The sequence below is a fragment of the Porites lutea genome, chromosome 3, assembly GCF_958299795.1.
Source record: "Porites lutea chromosome 3, jaPorLute2.1, whole genome shotgun sequence".
NCBI lineage: Eukaryota > Metazoa > Cnidaria > Anthozoa > Scleractinia > Poritidae > Porites > Porites lutea.
Window position 1 is genome coordinate 24,485,480 of NC_133203.1, and position 21,330 is coordinate 24,506,809.

The window sequence follows — 21,330 nt, forward strand, 5'->3', positions numbered from 1 at the left end:
GCGAGGAAAAAAAATAAGTACGCATATTTAGTGGTCAGAAGAATTCACAAGCTCAGCTCTTATATTAAATAAAAGGTCCCTAACAGACTGTATACACTCAAAAAAGATAAAATTAAACATCTTCAGTAGACACATAATAAATTTAATCATGTTGCATGTACCTGCTAACAACGGTAACACCTATTAGCAGGCAATTACAAGTAAGATACAAATAAAACACTGCAGATAAAATGTTCAGCCCTTTCACACTTTTTAATAATCAGCACTTGCTTAAAACAACATACATTTTATATGCTTTTTGCATTATCACAGTCACTTAGATTTTGAAGCTCAACAGCTCAAAACTATTTTCTCACACGTAATATGTTTCCCTTTTGAAGAGTAAATAATACTGAAAAGGGGAGACCAGGCTACATTTTGTTTACTTTTTTTCATTTACGTGTAAAGATTTGGCACTGTTCTGTAGAAACCTTAAGCACAACAGGAGGATAAAATAATGTGGAATCTAGCCTCTACTATGCAAGAATAGTAACTTGACAGACACAGTATACATTGCAACAAGTTTTATGACTAAGTTAATGTTTGTTTCAGTTTCGCTCAACCCTCTCAAAACTCGATCAACATGATTGAAGTTCAACTCAATACAATTTGAACTCCAATACACATCCATAAACAAACTGACACAGACCAAAGAACAGCCTCAGAATCCATACACAGTCTGTACAGGAGAATGTTTGGTCCATAAACACTTCAACATTTTTTGTGACCACTATCTTGGACCAAAAAACTCTCTAATGTTGTCTAAGCAATAACTGTTTATTCTCAAACCAAGTCACTCCTTATTTTCACGCACAAAATCTGTTAATATTAAAAATTATTTATCATTACAAAGGCCATTTAATACTGGTATGAAAGATTTTCTCTGCATAAAAATGAACCACTAGTCTGTACCTGTTAATTGTGGGGCTGTTCTTTTAGACTGTTCAAGTTTGACAATCTTAGACAACCCTTACACTCCGGTACAACCACAGAGAGCACAGGAAATGAGTGGAATAATTTTCAACACACGAAGAGAATTTTCATATCTTCAAGGGGCCATGAAATGTTTTACTTATTGTATAAACACCAATGAAATACCAAACCATTTCTGTGAAAGGAACAATTTATTATGTAACTATAGCAGCACTGATCTGTTCACGTGTGAAGATATCATGTTTTTGCGCAAAAGCTCACCGTCTTGGTACTTCATTTGCGTTTATATAATAAAAATACGGTACTTATCTAACTCTTACTACCTGCTTACTAAGTTCTGTATGGTGAGCCAGGTCGAGAGGCATTTTTTGTGCTTGACACATAACTATAAATCGCTTTCTTCAAAAGTTCTGCCCTCTTCATTTCTTCATCATGAATTCTTTTGATGTCATTTTCTTTGCCTCTCAGTTGCTCATTTAAGAGCTCTAACTGATTATCTTTCAATGAGATAGCATCCTTGTGTTTTCGGGACATATCAGAGATTTTATCCTCTAAGTCAGAAATCTTGTCCCTTAGCTCAGCCTGTGTTTTCCTCTCTGAATCAAGTTCGATTCTTGATCGACTAACTTCATTCCTATAATCTGCATCCCTGCGCTCTAGCTGTTGTTTAAGTGTTTCCAGTTGTCTCTTAGAAGCCTCATTATCTCTGTTTGCTGTGTTAAGCTGTGACTGCAAATCTGTGATTTGTGCCAGCTGTTTTGTACTCTGTATTTGTAGCTCATTCTGCGCTGTTTGAACCTGGGAAATATGTTCATCATATTGCCTGGACCGAGTTATTTCCTCCTGCTTTAATCTCGTTTTGGTATTCCTTAGTTCCTCATCTGATGTCAATTTTAGAGAGACTAATTGAGATTTCAAGCTGCTTATTTCCTCTTCAAAAGCAGTCTTATCTTCCTCTAACTTCTTCACTTTCTCCCTTGAAGCTTCTCGATATTCTAAAGCCTTTTGCTGCAGTTGATTCAGCTCTTTTTGCAGCCTGTTTTCTGTGCTGAGGAGTTCTTCCTGAAATTTTTGATCACTAGCTTTTCCTCTCTCAGCAAACTGTCTTTCCATTCTCTCCATATCCTCTTCTAAAGACTGTATCTTATTCTCCAAACTCTTGTTTTTTCGTTCAAGGACACTAATGATGTTTTCTAGCTCTTGGTTTTTCTCCAGCACCTCGTTATATTTCTTTCTTTGCTGTTTTCCTGCCATGGCCTTCTGTTCTTTTTCGTCTTGCAGTTCAGTGCCCAACTTCTTTACAACAACTTTTTGTTCAGAGATGGTTTTCTTTGAAAGAAGTAATTCAGACTCAGCGGACGAGAGTTTTGATGACAAAGAATCAAATGCTGCTTTTCTTTCTTCCAACGCTGACTTTAAATGATCTATCTGATTTTGTGTGCTTCTTGTCAGAAGTTCATGACTTGATCTTTGCTTGTCAATTTCTTCTCTTAAACTTGAAACCTGCACACAAAAGAGATTCCACTTGTTGGTAAGATGCATTAAAATTAGATGCACTTCTTAATCTTTTATTTCTTATTTTTTTTTATAAGTAATGGATACATTTGTACATATTGTATATAGTTCTCTCGAATTTCTCACTTGCTTATACTGTACATAGTTTTTCTTAATTTTTAATTAATTTATTAATTGATTTATTTTTTTAAATTTATTTTAGTGTCCCCACTTAGTGGTTATATACCGCTATTACAGTTTTGACACTTTAATAAAGGTATCATCATCATCATCATCAACAACACTGGTGACTCTAACAGGTTAGGGCTTCTAATAGATCTCGGAAGAAAAATTCAAATTTCATGGGCTTTTTAGGTACAATTTCGCGGAAAAATCGGCCGATTTTGCGGGAGTTTTCTGGGCAAACTTCATAAAAAAGCAATCGTTAAAAAAAGGCCGATTTTCAAGGCAAATTTCTCTAGAAATCGATCAGTTTTACGCTGATCAGATCAGAGTATTTAACGCTTTTCTAACAGGGGTCATCATTTGCCCTTTCAACAACAATACGCTCCAGGAATGAACCAATGGCAAAGTCTTTAACATCATGGCTAGTGCCCAGTTTTTCACAACATAATCTATGCCTGGTAGTTTCGGGACGTTGTTTGCACTTTTTGTGGCGAAGTTCCAGCGCCAATAGCTGAAATAAGTTTCAAATATGTTGTACAGACATGTATTTGATAAGATTTCTACTGAATTTCAAGATATTTTTCGCGTTTTTGTAAATTTCGTGGATTTACTTGAATTTTGCGGCTCCACGACCGCGCAAAATATCAGAAGCCCTGCTCTAACAAAGGAATAGGCATGCATAAAATCCCAATAATCAGTTCCTGAATTAATGTGTCTTATGACATCACATATGAGCCTGCAAATTTCACGATCAGCAGAATGGGTGCGCGAAAGAACTTTAGCCTTAACAGTTTGTAAGAAGTTCCCTTTCTCCAAACAAAATTGGTATAGGCACTCATTAAGGTGACTAACATGCAATTTCACTAACATTTTCTGACAACTGACAACCCGCAAGTCCAGTGGTTTGTTGAGGTCTCCTCGCCAAAAACAAAGCATTAAATTCTACTCTTCAATAAGGAAGAAAACATTAAATTTTGTTTTCCTTATTGAAAGACCTTCAAGTAATATATCAAGCATGAGACACCGTGTTTCATCATTTTCAACTCTCTTCTTGGTGTTTCATCTGGTATGATATCAGACAGCTTTACAATATTCAGGTACGACGCCAGCGAGTATTTTTGACAATTTTCGAGGTGGTTTCATCTGGTGATGAAACACTGTGTCGAATGCTTGATATTACTTCTCAAACAAAATGATTTTAGCAGGAGAAATTAAGGATGCAAAAAAGAGCAGTTTTTCATCTGATTTCCAAACACTCATTCAACATTAATTTCCTTTCTATTTTCATTACAAATTATTAATGAGTTTGAGAAAAAGTTAAAAACAACAGCAACAAGAAAACCCTGTGCAAATATCATCACTGTTTAACTCTGACAATAACTTCAGCCAAGGTTGTGGAAACATTGATGTAACTTTCATGAATAAATAGTACTGTTCTTGGCGACACTCAACCAGACAACAGGTAATAATAAATAAAACAATATCATAATTATTATGATATCATTGTTCTGTGCACGATGATCTTGAACAGATGGATTCATACCTCTTGTTGTTTACGTTCCTGAGCCATTTCTAATTCTCTTGTTAAAGCTTCAGTCTTTTGCCTGTGCTCCTCAAATGTTACCTGTCTGTCGCTGTTCTGTTGAATGGCAACAGACAAAGCACTGACAATATCATGAGGAATGTTGTTACCTGCAAAAGATAAATGTCTTACATTTAACATTATGTTATCTATGAATTACTACAAAATTATTTGAACTACTAAATTTTGCTACAAAGGGAATAAAGTGATCTTATTCTGTGAAAAAACAAACCAATGTAAAAACTCAGAGTTCAGTCTCCTTGTAATGTCAAGCATCCCTTATGAAAGAATTGCAGCTAAAAGATATAGTACAGTCAAAAAGGTCTTAACAGACACCCACTTAATATGGACACCTCATTATTACAGATAGTTTGCAGTGTCCTTGTGCAAAGCTCATACATTTTTTCTAAATTCAACCTGATTAATACTGACACCAGTTTATGTGGACAAAGGACACTTGTTTTGTACCCAATGAACCAATGAACAGATTCTCATAGAAAGTCAACTTTGCTAATGCAGACACCGTGTGCTGTAATATATTTGACAATGCTAATGTCCTGTTATATTTTTTAGTATTTTGTTATAATAAAAGGAGTATTTTTTACTTAAATAACACGATCTGCTTAATACGCACAGCCCATAATAACTCTGACACTTTCTATGGCCCCCTCAGTGTCTATAATAACGGAGTTTGACTGTACAGTGACACCTGGCTGCCAATACATATGGTGGTAGAGGGGAGTGGTGCATAATTCCCTGTTCATGTCAAGGCTGCTGCTTAACAGGCGCCCAGTCACCAGAGGCTCCTACGATTTGCTCATGGGCCACTGAAATTTAAATCAAGGAGCCTGCACGGACGCCTAAAACTTATGATTCTTATGGCAATAGCCTCTATGCCTACTTCCAATGACAGAATTCCCTGCCCATTTTGCACTTTTGAAATGAAAACGTTAAATGTGTCTTCATCGACCTTAAGCAAAACTCTTCCACTGATAAAAGTTAACAGACAAGCACTTTTCTGGAAATTCGAAACTCAAACAACTTGAGTTTCGAGCATCTGCTTACTTATATTTAATTTTATTGAACAATGGGCTCCTGGAAATGTGGCTCGGGCTGCTAACTTTTTATTTTAGGTTATCAGCCTGAAGGGTTCCCAAAAAAATTTTCTTAGGCAGCAGCCTTGCATGTATATTATTTTTACCTGTTAGTTCTAATCCTACAAGTCTTTTGTTATATTTTAAGGCTTCCAGCAGCTCTCTTCCCCCAAGAAGACCAATGTTATTCCATCTCAAATCCAGACCTCTTAAACAATGGTTTCTTTTCAATGTTACAGCAAGATGATTAGCCCCTTCATGTGTAATCTGATTGTTTCTCAAATCAAGGAACAATAACACTTGATTTATCGCCAGACCCTCGCAAATAGCCCTCATTCCACTGTCCCACAAACCAAGCGCGTTCCATTCAACAAGAAGGCTTCGAACACAGGTATTTTTCTTGAGAAACTGTCCTAACATTTCTGCAGCTCCCGAACGAATGTTGTTGCCTTTCAAACTCAATCTTTTGATAGCTTGGTTGTCCATCAAACCACGAAGAAGTATTTTGCTTGATTCCTCGCTAAGCAAACAGTCGGAAAGATTGAGCTCTTCAAAGAATAGATCATCTGCAAGTGCCGTAGCTAAAGCATTACAATCGTCTGGTGTTAGGTTATAACCAGAAAGATCTAACTTCGCCATCTCCTCTGCATCATTCACGCTCTCTTCGCCAGACAATCCGCCATCCAAATAACGACGAATGTGATTTAAAACAGCATCTAATGGGTACGTATGTTGTTCCCTACATATTCTAGCGTACCGTTTGTGAAAGTCCTCCATATTTTTCAGCTGTGTTTTGTAAATATTTTCCTTGAACTCTTGAGAACAAAGCAGCAACAGACGCCGCAACAAGTGGTTAACGGACGCCTCACAAACTATAACGTCATGTATGCAACGGTTAGGTGTGACAGAAAAAAGGAAAAAAAAACAGGCACGCAATGCGTACTTGGAGGTGCTCTCACTTTCTGCGTGCGTACGTAAGGATCGAGGAGAAACGAAAACAAGATTTTACCCTAGTTCTTTACCAAACGTCAGTCGAAGAAAAGGGTGTTGATTTTATAAGAGGGATTAAGAATCATGTCTACAACAAACGACAAATGTCAGACTGAAGTTCGTTTCCCCAGGGGAGGGGGGGGAGGTCAGGGGTACTCCTGGAAATATTCTTGGTGGGGGTGTGCCGCCTGGTTCTCCAAATACTGACCTAGACTCTCTCAAAGCCCATTTCCGGTTACTGCTGGTTAGGTTCTACTTAGATTAGAGCGCAAACAAAAAATTTCGTCAAATGCATTTCGAATTCGCATATTGCTATTTCTTTCTTATTCACTTGGAATTGAAACGATAAAGACGTTCAATACACTCCCGTAATTCCCTCGAAAACCACACTCGATTCCAGACCAAAATGGGCAAAGTGTATACCCGTTTTCAGACCTAAAAGGCCCCAATACCCTACCCTTTGGGGCGGCACATACCTATATGGCTTATATAAGGGAGTACCCCCCCCCACACACACACACACACACACGCAGACACACACACACACCCCCTTTCATTTCTCAAATTAGGAATGAGCAGAAACTGATTCTACAAATTCTTATGGATTAATTACCAGGAGCCGATTACTTGATTAAACAGACATGAACTCCTCTATATCTCGTTTTTGAGCGCCGCACGTCAATCGGAAGTGATGTATTTGTATATTGCTGTCTATGCTATACCGTCGAAAAGAGACGATTTGCCGTCAAAAACACCTGCCAAAGAATACAAAAGGACCACTTCCGGTTGAAGTACATCGCTCAAAAATGCCTTTACATTAAGGGCAGTAATGATACAGGAAACGGTAAGTTAAGGGAAAACTTACTCACATGGTACAAACTGACGCTTATCGTTAGCCGTAAAAGTGATACTAGATCTGTCTCTCACTGGATGTGATTCTCGGTTTTTGCTCAGGCTTTCTTTTATATTTGCGGGCCTGGGGCCCGTGTCTCGAAAGTCCCGATAAATTTTCGGGCCCTGGGGCCCGTGTCTCGAAAGTCCCGATAACTTTTCGGGCCCTGAAGGCAAATTTTGAAATCAAAGCCTGTTGAATAGTCAAGGTTCCTAGCCCACAAACCAGTCAATTTTGCTTCATTAACTGATAGTTTCATTGTATCATTTTCAAAATTATTGAAACTTTGATCTTGAATGCAAACACGGCAAACAGTCCGGCAAACATTAAACAGCTTTTCGGGCCCGAAAAGTTATCGGGACTTTCGAGAAACGGGCCTCCTGGGCATCAGTTGAAAAACTTGAAAAAAAAAGTTTTTAAAAAGACGGCGTTTCTACTCCCTGGTAATAAATTTAAAGAATCAAGTTGATCGTTTGAGAAAACACAAAATGATTAAATTGAAAAGACCCGACTGTTTCGTATATCTCCGTCACACTCAAATGCACACGAAAATCTTCGCCGTCATGACAACGGGCTAAATGTTTACAAATTGCAGCAAGCTCACCCTCACGGCAGCTGTTCAAGTTTCACGTTTACGTTATCGTAATTTTTACACCATTTCTTTAATATTTCCTCTAATCATCGCTGTAGCATGTTAGTTAAAGAAATCATGTCCCGTCAGGTTAATCAGTCACGTAATTAGAGTTCAATATCGGGAATTCTATTGCATTCGTCTAACATTCAACAAGTGGTAGTAAGCCGGCGAACGAAAGAAATCGGAAAGCCAGAAATCATGCGGGAAAAAAGTGCCAGTGCTTCGGAATTGAGCCTCAGACAAAGCGATGAATTGCCGTTTAGTTTCCGCTCTCAAAGGGATTTTAATGCCGCACAAGATCTGCTTCGATCTCGAAGTGAATGTTTTTTGGAATCGAAGCGCGCGCGTGACAAACTCATTCGCGAGGAGGAAATGAAGAATCGAACTCCATGGGATATGAGACCTCCTGACTTCACACTACAACTGTATCAGCCAAAGCCACCAAAAAGAAACAGTAGATATGCCATGATACCTGGCTACAACGAGGACGAATGGAATAAAAAAGCCAGAGAGAAGAGGAGGCAGCGAGTACAGTTCGAACCTATCCCGCTACCAAAAATTCTACAAGCACCAGTATCGGATAAACCACCTTTCAGTACCCAGTTCCGTATTCCTGATTCTCATCAAGCTAAAATAATGTATGTGAGGAATGGTATTCACAGAAGGGAGTCTTATACTGCACCAGGACCACATGCCTTCAGAGGAGATGATTTCAGGCCGGTAAGTACTTCGGCTGGCGGAAATTAATACTTTTGTCTGCGTGAACCCATTTGCTGGTGATTTTTGTGGTTCATTTACAGTTGTATGTCCTTTGTTCTTGTGTACGTTTCTGAAGGATAATGAGTTGAAAACAAAGGAGGTAAAAATTGAACCATGGTAGTGACACAAGGCGAATTTATACAGAAACAAAGGTGGTGGACAAAACAGTGACCGCATTCCATGGACTACCTCCATGGACTACGCCGCTGAAGTTAAGTGATTATAGTGTTAGGAGACTGAGTGAATCAGGTTCCATTTAGGGTCATTATAATGGGAAAACTGACCTGAAACTAACTGATTCACTCAGTTTCCTAACCTTGATCACTAGTCCTTATGGGTACGTACGTAATACATAGAGGTAGTCCATGGACTGGGGGGTCAGTGTTTTGTCAACTTAAAAGGAATTATCCATCGGAGGGCTTGTTTATATGAGGTGAGAGCCAAGCTTGCTCAGTTCATGGCTTATTTCCTCTTAAAATTGTTGTCGTGTTTATATGAGAAGGCAGGCTAGCTTGCTTGCCGAGATCTCAGCTAGAAAATCAACTGGAGAATTTGTCTCTGGTATAAATTCTGCCACTGCGTGTTGACTCTGCACAGAGCTCCCAATCAGCTAAGTTCCCTGTACAGGGTGGGCATGTGCCAACCTTGGACCGGCCATATTAAGGGAGTGCCATATTCATTCACTTTAACAAGGTTTCATTAGCCTGCTTAGCAGGTGGAGATTAGTTTTTTTGTTCCTTTTTCTCTCCTTGTGAGAGAGTGCGTCCTCTATATAATTTCAAAGGAGAGAAAGAGAGAGAAAAAAGAAAGAAAAGTACCAAATTGTGAACAAAAGTCAGATATTATCTCAGAAGTAATGTCTTTATATACTTAGAAGCTGGCCCAATATTACTATTATTTTTTTCATTATATACTTCTGTCAATATCGATGTAGCTGGAAAATCCAAAAAAGTATGGCCTGCCAGAGTTCACCACTGACTATGAACATGACCCTGGGAATCTCAAGTTCCACTCAAGAAACTTGAATGTATTGTATGATCGTAAGTAAAACTGTTGCAGTGTTTTCTTTTTCCTTTTCCTTTTTGTGGTTATTAAAATATCCTATCACATTACTGCCACATTTCCAAAATGGTGTAATAATGTTGATTGTTTTTCTTAAATTTTAAATATTTCAACAAAAATTAATTTCATTATTATTTTTTTTTTATCATCTAGCCTACAAAGACCAGGACTTCTTGAATTCTAAAGATGGCTACAGAAAACAGATGATAACTTACAAAGAGAGAGATCCAGAATGGGAATCATCACTTATCTTGACAAAAGGGGTAGGTACACTGGCTGCAAGCTGACTGCAGATTGATTTTGATTGGGCCACATCGATAACTGTTTTTAATGAGGTTCTGAAAGGCTGACCATTTTTAACACACTCCCCTGGGCAGGGAGGGGTGGAGTGGGGTCTTCGCCATTAAAAATAGCTGTGCAAGACTTTCCATTGCAAGGTAAAGCATCAGTTAATTCCAGCTGCACCAAATTCGAGAACATGCCTTTACAACCCTCTTCAATTTATTCCTGTCCTTGACAGATGAGCCAATCTCCTTTTTTGCCAGTAAAACCTTCTGTGTAGTTATATTCTGATAAGAAACCATGTGCGTGTCAAAAGCTTGGGAATGGTCCCAGGGTTGGCAAATGCCCGGCCCCCGGGCAGTACAAAATTTGCAAATGCCCCCAGGACTGACAAGGTGGGCAAATGCCCCACAGTAGCCCAGGAGGGGAGGGGGGCTGGGTGCAGCTGGAATTGACTGTTGCATAATGGATAGATACCAGTGTTTTCTGGAACCACCTAATAATGGTACCTTGTTATCTACTGGTTCTTGCATAAAACCTTTAATATCAAAGGGATCAAACTTCCAAGCTATAGAATGTCTCTTTCCTTGTGCATGCCATAAACTTCAGATGATTAGGAAAACACTCAACATCTTGAACCATCATGTACTCATCATCACCATCACCTTCATCATCATCATTATTATCATTGTTATCACCTGTCCAGTAGCCTTGACTTCGATACCACATGCAGTAAGCTACATCTCTACTGGGATGAATACTTGTAAATATTTTTGTATTAAAGTATGAACCCTGATGTTCACAACACATTAAATCGTTTTTATAACCAGCCATACAAGAGAGGACGTTCAGCAAAGAGTGCTCTGATGGACAGGATAGCTCAACAGCTACCATGGTGTTCAGATCGCGACAAGTTGGAGGAACTAAGAAGACCGGATATCTTTGACTACAAAACAGTGGATTGGCTTGATGTGACAGCCCACGGAAAAGAACTCAACCGGATATGACAGACATGGGATCACAACTCCATACTACTTCAAAAGGAAGGAGAAGGAAAAACTTTGAAGATTCACCCCTTATTAGCAAATCAGAGTTGCTGATCACTGAGTATGAAATTGCTGCCTATGGAAAGGAGGGGCCCCTCCCAACAATAAAGACCCCTGATCACGGGTGAAGAATGACAAGGAAAGCCTGACTGAAATAGAGTAAAAATTAACGTTATATATGATGCTATACTGTCCAGGGGCCGGTTAACATAATGGGCAATCTGACATGTTCAAAAGTAGCAGCCTTTTTGAGTAGTTCAGTTTGCTCACCCTAAAAGGGCAGCAATATCTTAATATTGCTAAGTTTAAGTGACATGAATAGCATCTTAAACAACATTTTTCACTTCATTTTTAATTACTGATCTTTGCAAAATGCTACACAGTTTTTATTAGATATTATTGACAAGGAAAGCCTCATGTAAAGGGGTGTGTGAAAAAAACCTAGCTCGAGGTAACTTTTGATGAATGTCTAAATTCTTCCCCCAGTTTATTTTGTGTTATAATGTGAAACACAGGGAGAATCTAACATGAGATCAAAAGTCAATTTTGGGCTTTATGCACTCCTTTGTTCACTGAATCTAAGGACTTTGGACAATACATGCCTCCTAAACCCACATGACTACACAAAGAGTCACATTTAATACAGGTAGTTCTTTTCTACATAACTACATGTGTTACTCTGCTAACAGATGTGATTTTGCTGTACATGCAGTGTTTTTTAGACCTGTCTTACATGTACTTACTCAGGTGAGGACTTCTGCACCAGCTGAACTAAACAATTCATTGAATACAATATCTCAGTAAACAATGTTTGGTATATTTATATAATTTGAAAGTTATTTATTGATCTAGGTACCATTGAATAGCAGATGCATTTTTTAATAAAACCCTTCAAATCTTTTAGTATTGTCTTCTTCCATACTGGTAAATGCCTTTAAAGACATGCATGTACATGACTGTGATTCTTACATTTGAGTTTGTACATGTGCACAAAGGTCTGTGGTGTGACCATTCAAATGAAAGCTACACTGCTCTCAATACCTTTTTCCCCTCATTTTTGCTTTCATTCCTGGACAAACTCTCACTTTATTACCTCTTGGAAATATAATTTTCGATATTATTATTATTAACAATACCTGGCTGATTAACAAGCCAGGAAAACATTTTCCCACATTCAAAGTTCTAGAAATTCTACTCATCGGTGCTGTTCTGGAACCATATCAGGTTGGAGTTGTTTCATCTTTTGCCAGTATTTTCTAACTTCAACACCTTCCCATGAAAGATTGCCACTTGTTCTGAAAAAACTGCAGAGGAAAATGTTTATAATTAAACAAAAGGTTGTGGGAAAATGCTAGAAAAGTCACTCCGACGGAATGGCACTTTTTTCGCTTTGTAAAAAAAATACGCAAATCTTTCAATTGGTGAACTGTGAATGGCTAGAGGATAGATGTACTCCTGGTAAATATTCTATTTTTTAAGTCTTTGCTAGACTTCCTGCCCATATCCCCTTAAACCCAATGTTTACAGTTACTTCATAGGGAAAAATGTTGGGTTTATACGGGAGGCGTAAATTGTGCCACAAAAGTGTTTCCCAAAATCTTATTACCCTAACATTTAAATTTTCACTTCTGTCACTCACTCTGACGGACCTCTCGGGAAACATGGGCTTTCTCGGTGGGTTCAGAAGGTCACATCTGTAGGTTGTGATTGGTTGATTTCAATCCATGTTGTTTATTTCGTTTCATGGGAATTATGATTGACAACTAACTTTCTCCGAATGTATAATGTTTGTTATTTTCCTGTAATTCAATTGGTCAACTTGTGGCCCCGGTTACAGTACCTAGTCGCACTGTAAATACTGATCCCTAAATATTATAAAGATTGTCAAAAGTCACATACAAGTCCATAATGTACTCCAAAAGGGTTCTCTCTGAATTTGTTAACTTCTGGCTAACTGCATCAATGTTCTTTTGAAGGTTTCCAATGCTTGCAGTACTAACAAGGGTGGTGGGAATATTGTTTACGTCCAAGGTAAAATAAAGGGCAAGTTTGGAGATATCAACACCTTCAGCCTGAAAGACATTAAATTCATTATTATATTAAACAGAGGACTGGCCAGGAGTTGTCAACAACAACAATCCTTTGTATTTGCTGCCATCTTGTTAATTATTCTACATTCTTACAAATCATTCTACATCACTCTTGTTAATTTGGTCGCGTGATGAGGCAGACATTTTGGGAAGGAAATTTCTGTTTTGAAGATGAAAAAAGATTTTGCAGGATTTTTGACAAGTTTAAATTTAAGATAGCACTGCATGTTTTACACATATTTACGGATTAAAGACAACAAAAAAATAGGTGAACTTTAAGAAGTTCTCTGGAAGCCTTTTCCTGGCAAAAACATCCAATACACTTCAAGATTCTCCCTCCAGGTTGTTTTATATTTGCTTGTGAAACAAAAGGACAATTTGACATTTATTTGAGGGTCACTTATAAATTAAAGTCATTAGATGAAGAGTCTTGTTATATATTAGGTGTGATAGAAACATAATTATTATAGCAGAGCTATAAAAAAAAAGTTCGTCTGGTTGTCCAGTATGAACTAAGTAGATTTTCTTGCTGGGCAAGTAACTTTTAAAGCATTATTACCCAACGGGTGAGGATGCAGAAAAAACATCCTGTCATAAAATAGCTAACTTTAGAAGATGAGGACAAAGTGGCACCAGTCAAGAGAAATGTCAGAGCTACTTGCCCAAAGAACAAGCTGGAATTTAAGTTTTTATTTTAACCCTGATTTTAGATTGATAACTGGATCTCAAAAATCTTTGTTATTATCTTAGTTTTATCACAAACCTGGCAAAACTCTGCAGCTTCCTTGCATTTACTGCGAATAGTTTCACTGGCTGGATGCCAAGCAGGTGGACCACGACTAGAAAGCAATCCCATGGATATTGGAGAGGCATTCACAACACCTACTCCATGCTCCTAAGCCACAAAGGAATAGCACTCAACATTGTAAACTGCCAACATATTTTTTCAATAATTATGTCAACGTATTAACCAACCCAAAGATGCATTTGCAACTTGAAAAAAAACCTACTAAAACATCTGTTGTTACAAAATAACAGTATTGCATAAGTAAAATGAAATTATTTTGGTATACTAAATGTTTAGCCTGTGAGCAAGCTCTCTGGGGCACTCTGGCGGCAGGGCGGGAGAAGGAAGTAGAGCCTGCAACTTTGTCTCTGGAATTTGAATTCCACCTTCAATATTTCCCTGGGCCTCCCCGTCGACTGAGCTGCCAGATTTCTGCCATCAGCGCAAAGTAGAAACAAGTGTGAATGCGTGCCAATGGTAATGACATCATTATTTATGTCATCTCCGCCAATCGGCATTTCGCATCAACTTTTTCAATGCAGATATTCAAATTCTAGAGGCGTGGTTACAAGCTCTCCTTCTTTTTCCCACCCCACCGCCAGAGCTTGCTCGCAGGCTAGGTAATGTCTTTCCCCATGAGTGAATTATTAGACAGAATAAGGATCAATTGCATCTTAAAAACAAATAGCCTGACTAAACAGCGAACATTTTGCGAAAACACTACAGGTTTCCCTGGAAATTGATGTCTGAGGAATGAGTGCACTAATGATGTGTCACTGCCCAGATCTGGGTAGTGTTTTTGATTTCCTGAAACAAATTTTCCTTGCAGCATGACAAATAAGACGCGCTACCCGGATCTGGGTCATGACAAATCGTTAATATGGAATTTCTGCAATCGTTCCTCAGATATCATTTCATGGGGAAACCAGTGGTCATGAAATGTTTCGCAGGGGTATTTTGCAGAATGCTGAATGCCGAATGACTCTGACGTTTGGTGATCAGGGGTAGGAAACTGAGTGAATCAAGCTTCAGGTCAGTTTTCCCAGTATAATGACCCTAAATGGAACCTGATTCACTCAAGGCCTAATCACTAAACTTTAGAGTCATTTGGCATTCTGCATTTTAGCATTCTGCGTTCTGCAAAATACCCCTGCCACGAAATGTTGATCACCTGATTTCTCTGTTCTCAGGCTAGAAAATAAAATTGCTGAAGACAAAATGCTTTTCCTTCCATCTTAATGTTACTTGCACAACAGCAAAAGAATTATGGAAGGAATTTCTGGTAAAGTTAAACAGAACTTACATCAAAACTTCACTATTTGCAATTGCTTTTAATACTGCTCAAACAAAAAGCAACTTACATGTACAGGGGATAAACACAATTTTCTACTGTACAGTATACACAAAGTGCATTTGTCAATAACACTACTGATTCAATAATAATTAGTTTCAAGACTTCCCCTAGTTAAGTGACTCTTAAGCCTGGTAACTTCTCATATGCCACCAAAGTACCTGTGATGTAGTTGATGGTACTGCCTACGAACATACCAGGACATAACACTGTCGGCAACAAGAGACGTCACAGGTCTTTACCACCAGCATGCCTGCAAAGTCAAACTCAAGTCAACCTCACAGGTATGCCGGCAGTAGAGACTCACTTGGCCTTGGTTGCCAGCCACTTCTGTTCTTATATCAGAACAGTATTCCAGGCAGTACCAGCAGCTATGTCGCCGGTAGCTCGGCAGCATATGGGAACCAGGCTTTAAAACACATGGTTATTTAATTATTTATTTATTCTTACTTTAAAAAACTGCATGTAATCCAGCAATCCTGTGTCATGCATTGTGCAGCGACAATACGTTAACACGGTGTCAATATGAATTGTACTTTTCTCCAGAACTATTCTGTAAAATTTTAAAAAAAAACACATCCGCATCATTGATGCCTTGATTACCTATAATTAATCACCTACAAGTATTATTAAAAGTTATTTAGCCCCTCCTTTTCTCCCACCTTTTCCCATAACAAAAAAACAAAAGTCGCAAAATAATGATCAGGAAAATGTTTTAGGCAATCTCCATGTCAGAAAATCACTGCCTAATCCAACATAAAATGAAAAATAACCTAAACACTACTCTAGCTGTTTCTTTAACCTTTGTTTGTCTTTCCTTGAAACTAATACTTTTAAAATACTGATTCCCTAAGACCTTCAGTCACTCTTTATTAAGCTCTTGCCCCAGTTAAACGTTCTTGGGGCTTTAAAAGAAAGATGTATCAATAGTATATGAAGTAAAATAGACCACAAGACTTTCAAACAACACTGCTGTACATGTAGCTATCAGCCACAGGGTCCCCAAACACCCAGAGCACATGGTTTATTTCACAGTCTTCCCTGGATAACTAAGGTACCATCAAGCAGGCAGAATTTTTGCAGCAAGTGTAAATAGCCCAGTTTCAAATTCGTTTGACGTCGCGGCCGCTAAATAGAAAGACTGAAGACTCATTTATACGGTTTAGCCTCAACCTAAGGGAGATATATTCACAAATTCCACACAGAAGAAGACCTGTGTACAATTGTGTCTATTCCTATAAACTCAAATTCTGGCACCTTCTCGCTGGTATTTGTGAATATTTTAATTCAGGTCGAGGCTAACAATGTACAAAATGAGTCTTTGGCGCTTGGCTTTGATGAATTCAAAACTCAACTATTAAGCAGGCAAAGTTTGACATAATGTGACTTTGGGACTGATTAGTAAACTTTTGGGTGTATTAGAAAGACTGCCAAAAAAGCAAAGTTTTCATGTCAGGCAATTATTCAACAACTACATTATAAACAAGCATTAAGAAAACAAATACAGCCTCAGGATCCTCTCCTACCCTTCCCTGAACGAGGTTGAAAAAATACATTAATTATAGATAAAATCAACATCTCCTCAGGACCTAATGTTTTTGGAATAAAGACAGAAACTGGCCAGGGTAAGAAACAAGACATCAGTTCAGTATCAAAACTGCACCTGTCCAGCACTTGACAGCATTACGGCAATGTATGCTACAAATTCAAATTATGAACTACAAGAAGGTATTGGAAAGCTTCAAACCCAGCCAACTTTCCATGCAAGGAGTACAATGCTGCATACATCTTAGCAAAAACCACAAAGTTTTCCCCAAAAAAAGGTGAATGATTACGTTTAATAATAATGATAGGTACTTACCGAAAGTTTTCTAAAGGGTAACCTGTGATTCCAATAAATTTTACTTTGCCACTATCCTTTAACTAGAGAAATCAATATCAAACTCCAATCAGCACCAAAATGTGAGTTAAAACTGACCTAAACTATGTATTTCTGGTAACCATAATTTATCTTAGGTTCTTTTTCATGTGACGGTGATTTAGTTTGCCACAGTGCACATGCTATAAGCCTTAACCACTATCCTACAATGGCCAGCGATAAAAAAGATTAATTTTTCATTATTAAAACTGCTTGATCGAGAAAGAAGTTTGCCCGAATAATGGCAACAATCAAAAACATATACAAAAATTAATAATTTTTAAACAAAGTCTCTTCATCAACATGATAAGATTCCTTTTGCATGGAGGTGGGTAATAACAATGCATTTACATAAAATTATTGCCACTTCAAGAACCAAGGTTACATTTACCTTCTGCAGGGCAGGTAAAGTTTCATTGATGACGATATCCAAGGAAGGTGCAAACTCCATGTCATGAACCTAAATGACAAAGATTAAATGAGGTTATTGTATATTAATACTACCGTGTTATTTACTGACAACTGTCCTTGCTTAGGATATCATAGGGCAAGTTCCTCACAGCTCATGTCCAGTGTAATGGCAGCTGACATCACTATCTCCACAGTTTGTTTGTTTGTTTGTTTGTTTTTTTCAGATTCTTCTATTTCTCTTTAGTTGGATCTTTTGTTTTCTCTGGGTACCCTAGTCCTCCCACAAGTAGTTTGTATCTAGGTTTTATAGTTGTTGTGGTTCTCCACTTTAAAATCACTTTCAAAGCATGTTGTAATTCCCCTGGTTTTCAAAGTTCTGATCCTTTCTTCCGTGGTCATTGTTTTGTGTGTGGTTCCTCTTGTGAGTTCTTAATTATTACTCTTCCTTGTTCTTTTAGTTTGCATGTGATTCAAAGTTGCAGCCAAAAAAAATTGCACAATTTTTCGGGATGCGCACAGGATATGGGAAAGATAAAAAAAACAAGGCAATTTGTAACACCCACGAAAAACACAATCAACCGACACTATTACGCTGGCTGGCTACGTCATCCTTCATAAAAGGCTTTTTTAAATTACCTGAATGACATCAATGTAATCAAGTCCAAGACGACTTAAGCTTTCATCCACACTTTGCAAAGTTCTTTCAGCCGAAAAATCAAACATCTTTTGAACTTCAGGTTCATATCGGCAAACCTACAAGATGAAATGTAGTCATCCTTAAATGTATGGATGATGATAACTTATTTCCCATTTTTTCATCATCCTGTGATTTTGCACTTTGGCAATTTTTATGGTCAGATTTCGTTGTTTTAAGTTCAAAAATGGATTTCTTAAAAAACTGCAAGGTACAGTAGCATTGCTTCAGTGATATTTTCCCTCTGTTGCACTTAGAAAATTTGAGTTACAAACAGGTTAAAACAAAGAGAAAGCTGAGCAGGTTAGAAATGTCAATGAAAATTAATTTTAAAAAAAACATGCATTTGTTTCATGTAAACTCCAAGATCAAAATGGACACAATCATGCGGGCTTCTTTATATTTCAGTTATGAGTACCAGTAATTTCAAGGGCGCTTGGATCTAGCAATATTAAAGATGAAATAATCAAGCATGAGACGTAGTGTTTCAACACCTGATGAAACACTGAGAAGTGAGTTGAAAATAAGATGTACAGCAGGTCTGAGTATTTTTGACAAACTTTGAGGTGCTTCATCTGGTGATGAAATACTGGGTTGAATACCAGATATTACTTCTCAAACAAAGTTATTTTACCAAGAGAAATTAAGGATGCAATGAACTATTGATGAGTTTGAGAAGTTATGATCAAACTCAAAATTCAAATTTTATAAACCATACACTGAGATGTACAGTGTAACTAATGAAAAGCTATTAAGCAAGTTTTCTTTTCTTAGTCAAGACAGTTTAACTCAACTGCACCTTCAAAATTGCACCATGTCTTTGTTTTCCAGACCAATATAAAGAGGTAATAAGCTCTTTTTCAGCCAGACAAATTAGCCGGCAGCCAACTCTTAGCGACATCCCTGCATACACCCTGGATTACAACTCTTCAACTTGTAGATATAGATGGTTAGCTCTAGATCTGATGCAAGAATATTTTGTTCAATGAAAATGTTACCTTTGTGGCAATGTAATATGCTTGGCGAGGTACATCTTTAAGGGCCTGCAATATGGAACAAAAAATGCATAATACTCTAATAAGTGGGATTCTATGGTTAAAGAACTGATGATTCAAAGAAACAGAATGATGTTTATTTTCTGAGTAACCCCAAAGTGGAAAAAACTGTGACCAGTTTACACCATGTCACTATTAGCTGGAATGATTAGAATGATTTATAACATTACTTAATGAGCAACTTGTTTGGAATGCGTCCTCTTTATTTTTTTCAACATTTTTTCAAAAATTGTGGGAATAGTCACATCATATTTTATACAAAATGTGTGGAAAATAATAACAATATATTATTTAAATATTTACCTTTCCCAAGACAGTTTCAGCTTTACCATGCCCATACCAAGGGGCTACGTCAATATAGTTGATACCACTTTTTATTGCATGGTGAACAACTTTAATAGATTCCAGCTCATTGGTTTCTCGGAAAACACTTCCAAGTGATGACGCTCCTGACATGATAAATAAAATAATTATTATGCATCTCATTGAGTGGGTTACACTCAGAAAATTTCATTTAAATACATTGAACATACATGCACCTGTAATTCACGAATTATAGCTAGTGCAAAAAAGGAAGCAGAAGTCAATGTCCACATGTCAATGAATATTACAAATTCATTTTGCACCCGGGGTGAGGGGGGTACTTAAGGAATTTTTGGGAGGGGATGTGCCACTGGGACCCTGGAATCCTGAGCCTAACAGAACTAGTTCAAGTGAATTTTGCTACCCTATACTAGCCTAAACTATCCTAGAGTAGCTATTATCAGAAACTACTGGGGTCACTAGCACAGTCCAGTCAAAACAAAACCAATTTGATATTTTTATATTCTTGAGCGGCAATTCGCAAGACTAAAATCTTCAACCAACTAATCAGTTTCCACGAAAATGATACCCTATTCTAGACCGAAACGCTCTGATTTATATACCCTATCCCAGAGTAAGCTGCTTCAAACCATACCCTTCACAGCAGTCATACCTATACAGCCCAAATGAAAAACATGATTGTATGTATGGCAGTACTCCCCCCTACCCCCCCCCCCCCCCCGATATTTGCACAACATGCATGCACAATAATACCAAAGTCTAGTGGGAATTTCTGCATCAGAGAAGACACAGCTACAGGCTTGTCATGCAGTGCTTCAACTTGCACACATTTTTCCTTTCCATCATGTAACTGTAAGCTTATCTCCATCATGACATTGAAGGGATGTTGCAACAAAAACAGATGATGTGGTGTGATGTGATGTGATGTGATGTGATGTGTGGGGAGGGGAAGGGAGGCTTCTCTTACATCTACAGATTCCAAAAAATACCCTAACGGGCCGAAGTGAGAAGCTACATTGACAAACTTGTGAGCCCCTCTCCTCTCCGTATCAAGGTTGCTAGCCGCACAAGACGATGCTCAAAACTTGGAAGATCGCGAACAGCTTTGAACAGGAGTTCATCAATTGATGGGCTCCTGCTTTGGATGAAGGGGAGGGAGGGCGTGAGTTTTATCTCTCACAGATGTGTGAATAGCTGCGATTTGAAGTCAGAAAGGCCGGTTTTTGTCAGAGTGTCTCAACATTTTTGCATCTGGTTGAAGCTTTCACTTACCACCTTACCAAAACTCAACTTGGAAACATCCATTCCTGTTCGGCCCAGTTGCTGGTACTTCATCTTTTTCACGGCTTCTAAATCATGGAAACCCTCTACATAAGTAGCTGGAAGAGCACGCATTCTCACGATTCCACTCTTTTAGAAAAAAAACAATAAAAAAAGAGCTGATCGATATATTTTAAAAAGAACAATGCATGGAGGTCATGAAGATGAGCCCTAAACACACCGTATGTGGTCAGTGGCTTTGTGTCTAAAGAGCTTATGCTTGGTGTAAGGTCCAGGGAAGTGTTACAAAAATAACTCGTCGTATGGGGGGAGGGGGTTATTCGGAGGAGGGCGTTTACTAGAGCGTGGGCGCTTATTCGAGGAAACGGGTGATTTGTAGTTGACTTACGGGTAATAGCAACCAGGAACAACAACGCAACAAAGGAA

The 21,330-nt window shown here is 38.1% G+C and overlaps 3 protein-coding genes across 3 annotated transcripts; 1 reads left to right on the forward strand and 2 right to left on the reverse strand.

Moving 5' to 3' along the window:
* Nucleotides 1–1,207: 1,207 nt before the first annotated feature.
* On the reverse strand, nucleotides 1,208–6,186 carry LOC140930750 (leucine-rich repeat-containing protein 45-like). The gene is made up of 3 exons (XM_073380458.1): nucleotides 5,436–6,186; nucleotides 4,196–4,344; nucleotides 1,208–2,475 (listed from the first exon to the last, which is right to left on the reverse strand). The coding sequence occupies exons 1-3, from the start codon at nucleotides 6,103–6,105 to the stop codon at nucleotides 1,303–1,305; spliced, it is 1,992 nt and encodes a 663-aa protein (XP_073236559.1). The 5' UTR covers nucleotides 6,106–6,186; the 3' UTR covers nucleotides 1,208–1,302.
* Nucleotides 6,187–7,847: 1,661 nt separating this feature from the next.
* LOC140930752 (putative uncharacterized protein C7orf78) lies at nucleotides 7,848–11,159 on the forward strand. The gene is made up of 4 exons (XM_073380460.1): nucleotides 7,848–8,564; nucleotides 9,538–9,643; nucleotides 9,819–9,928; nucleotides 10,778–11,159. The coding sequence occupies exons 1-4, from the start codon at nucleotides 8,043–8,045 to the stop codon at nucleotides 10,952–10,954; spliced, it is 915 nt and encodes a 304-aa protein (XP_073236561.1). The 5' UTR covers nucleotides 7,848–8,042; the 3' UTR covers nucleotides 10,955–11,159.
* Nucleotides 11,160–11,379: 220 nt separating this feature from the next.
* LOC140930751 (uncharacterized) lies at nucleotides 11,380–21,087 on the reverse strand. Its single transcript, XM_073380459.1, has 10 exons — nucleotides 20,904–21,087; nucleotides 19,603–19,748; nucleotides 19,243–19,287; nucleotides 18,187–18,303; nucleotides 17,531–17,599; nucleotides 17,083–17,144; nucleotides 15,672–15,774; nucleotides 13,847–13,978; nucleotides 12,893–13,065; nucleotides 11,380–12,297 (listed from the first exon to the last, which is right to left on the reverse strand). Exons 1-10 carry the CDS (start codon nucleotides 21,016–21,018, stop codon nucleotides 12,189–12,191), a joined length of 1,071 nt encoding a protein of 356 aa, XP_073236560.1. The 5' UTR covers nucleotides 21,019–21,087; the 3' UTR covers nucleotides 11,380–12,188.
* Between the last annotated feature and the right edge of the window lie 243 nt (nucleotides 21,088–21,330).

Coding starts and splice junctions, on each gene's coding strand:
- LOC140930750 (XM_073380458.1), bottom strand. CDS start 6,105: ATGGAGGACTTTCACAAACGGTACGCTAGAATATGTAGGGAACAACAT. Junction 4,345..5,435: donor TGTAGGATTAGAACTAACAG/GTAAAAATAATA, acceptor TATCTTTTGCAG/GTAACAACATTCCTCATGAT. Junction 2,476..4,195: donor AGGAACGTAAACAACAAGAG/GTATGAATCCAT, acceptor TTTTGTGTGCAG/GTTTCAAGTTTAAGAGAAGA.
- LOC140930752 (XM_073380460.1), top strand. CDS start 8,043: ATGCGGGAAAAAAGTGCCAGTGCTTCGGAATTGAGCCTCAGACAAAGC. Junction 8,565..9,537: donor GAGGAGATGATTTCAGGCCG/GTAAGTACTTCG, acceptor ATATCGATGTAG/CTGGAAAATCCAAAAAAGTA. Junction 9,929..10,777: donor CACTTATCTTGACAAAAGGG/GTAGGTACACTG, acceptor TTTTATAACCAG/CCATACAAGAGAGGACGTTC.
- LOC140930751 (XM_073380459.1), bottom strand. CDS start 21,018: ATGCGTGCTCTTCCAGCTACTTATGTAGAGGGTTTCCATGATTTAGAA. Junction 17,145..17,530: donor CTTTACCTGCCCTGCAGAAG/GTAAATGTAACC, acceptor TGATTTCTCTAG/TTAAAGGATAGTGGCAAAGT. Junction 12,298..12,892: donor TTGGAGTACATTATGGACTT/GTATGTGACTTT, acceptor TTTCCTCTGCAG/TTTTTTCAGAACAAGTGGCA.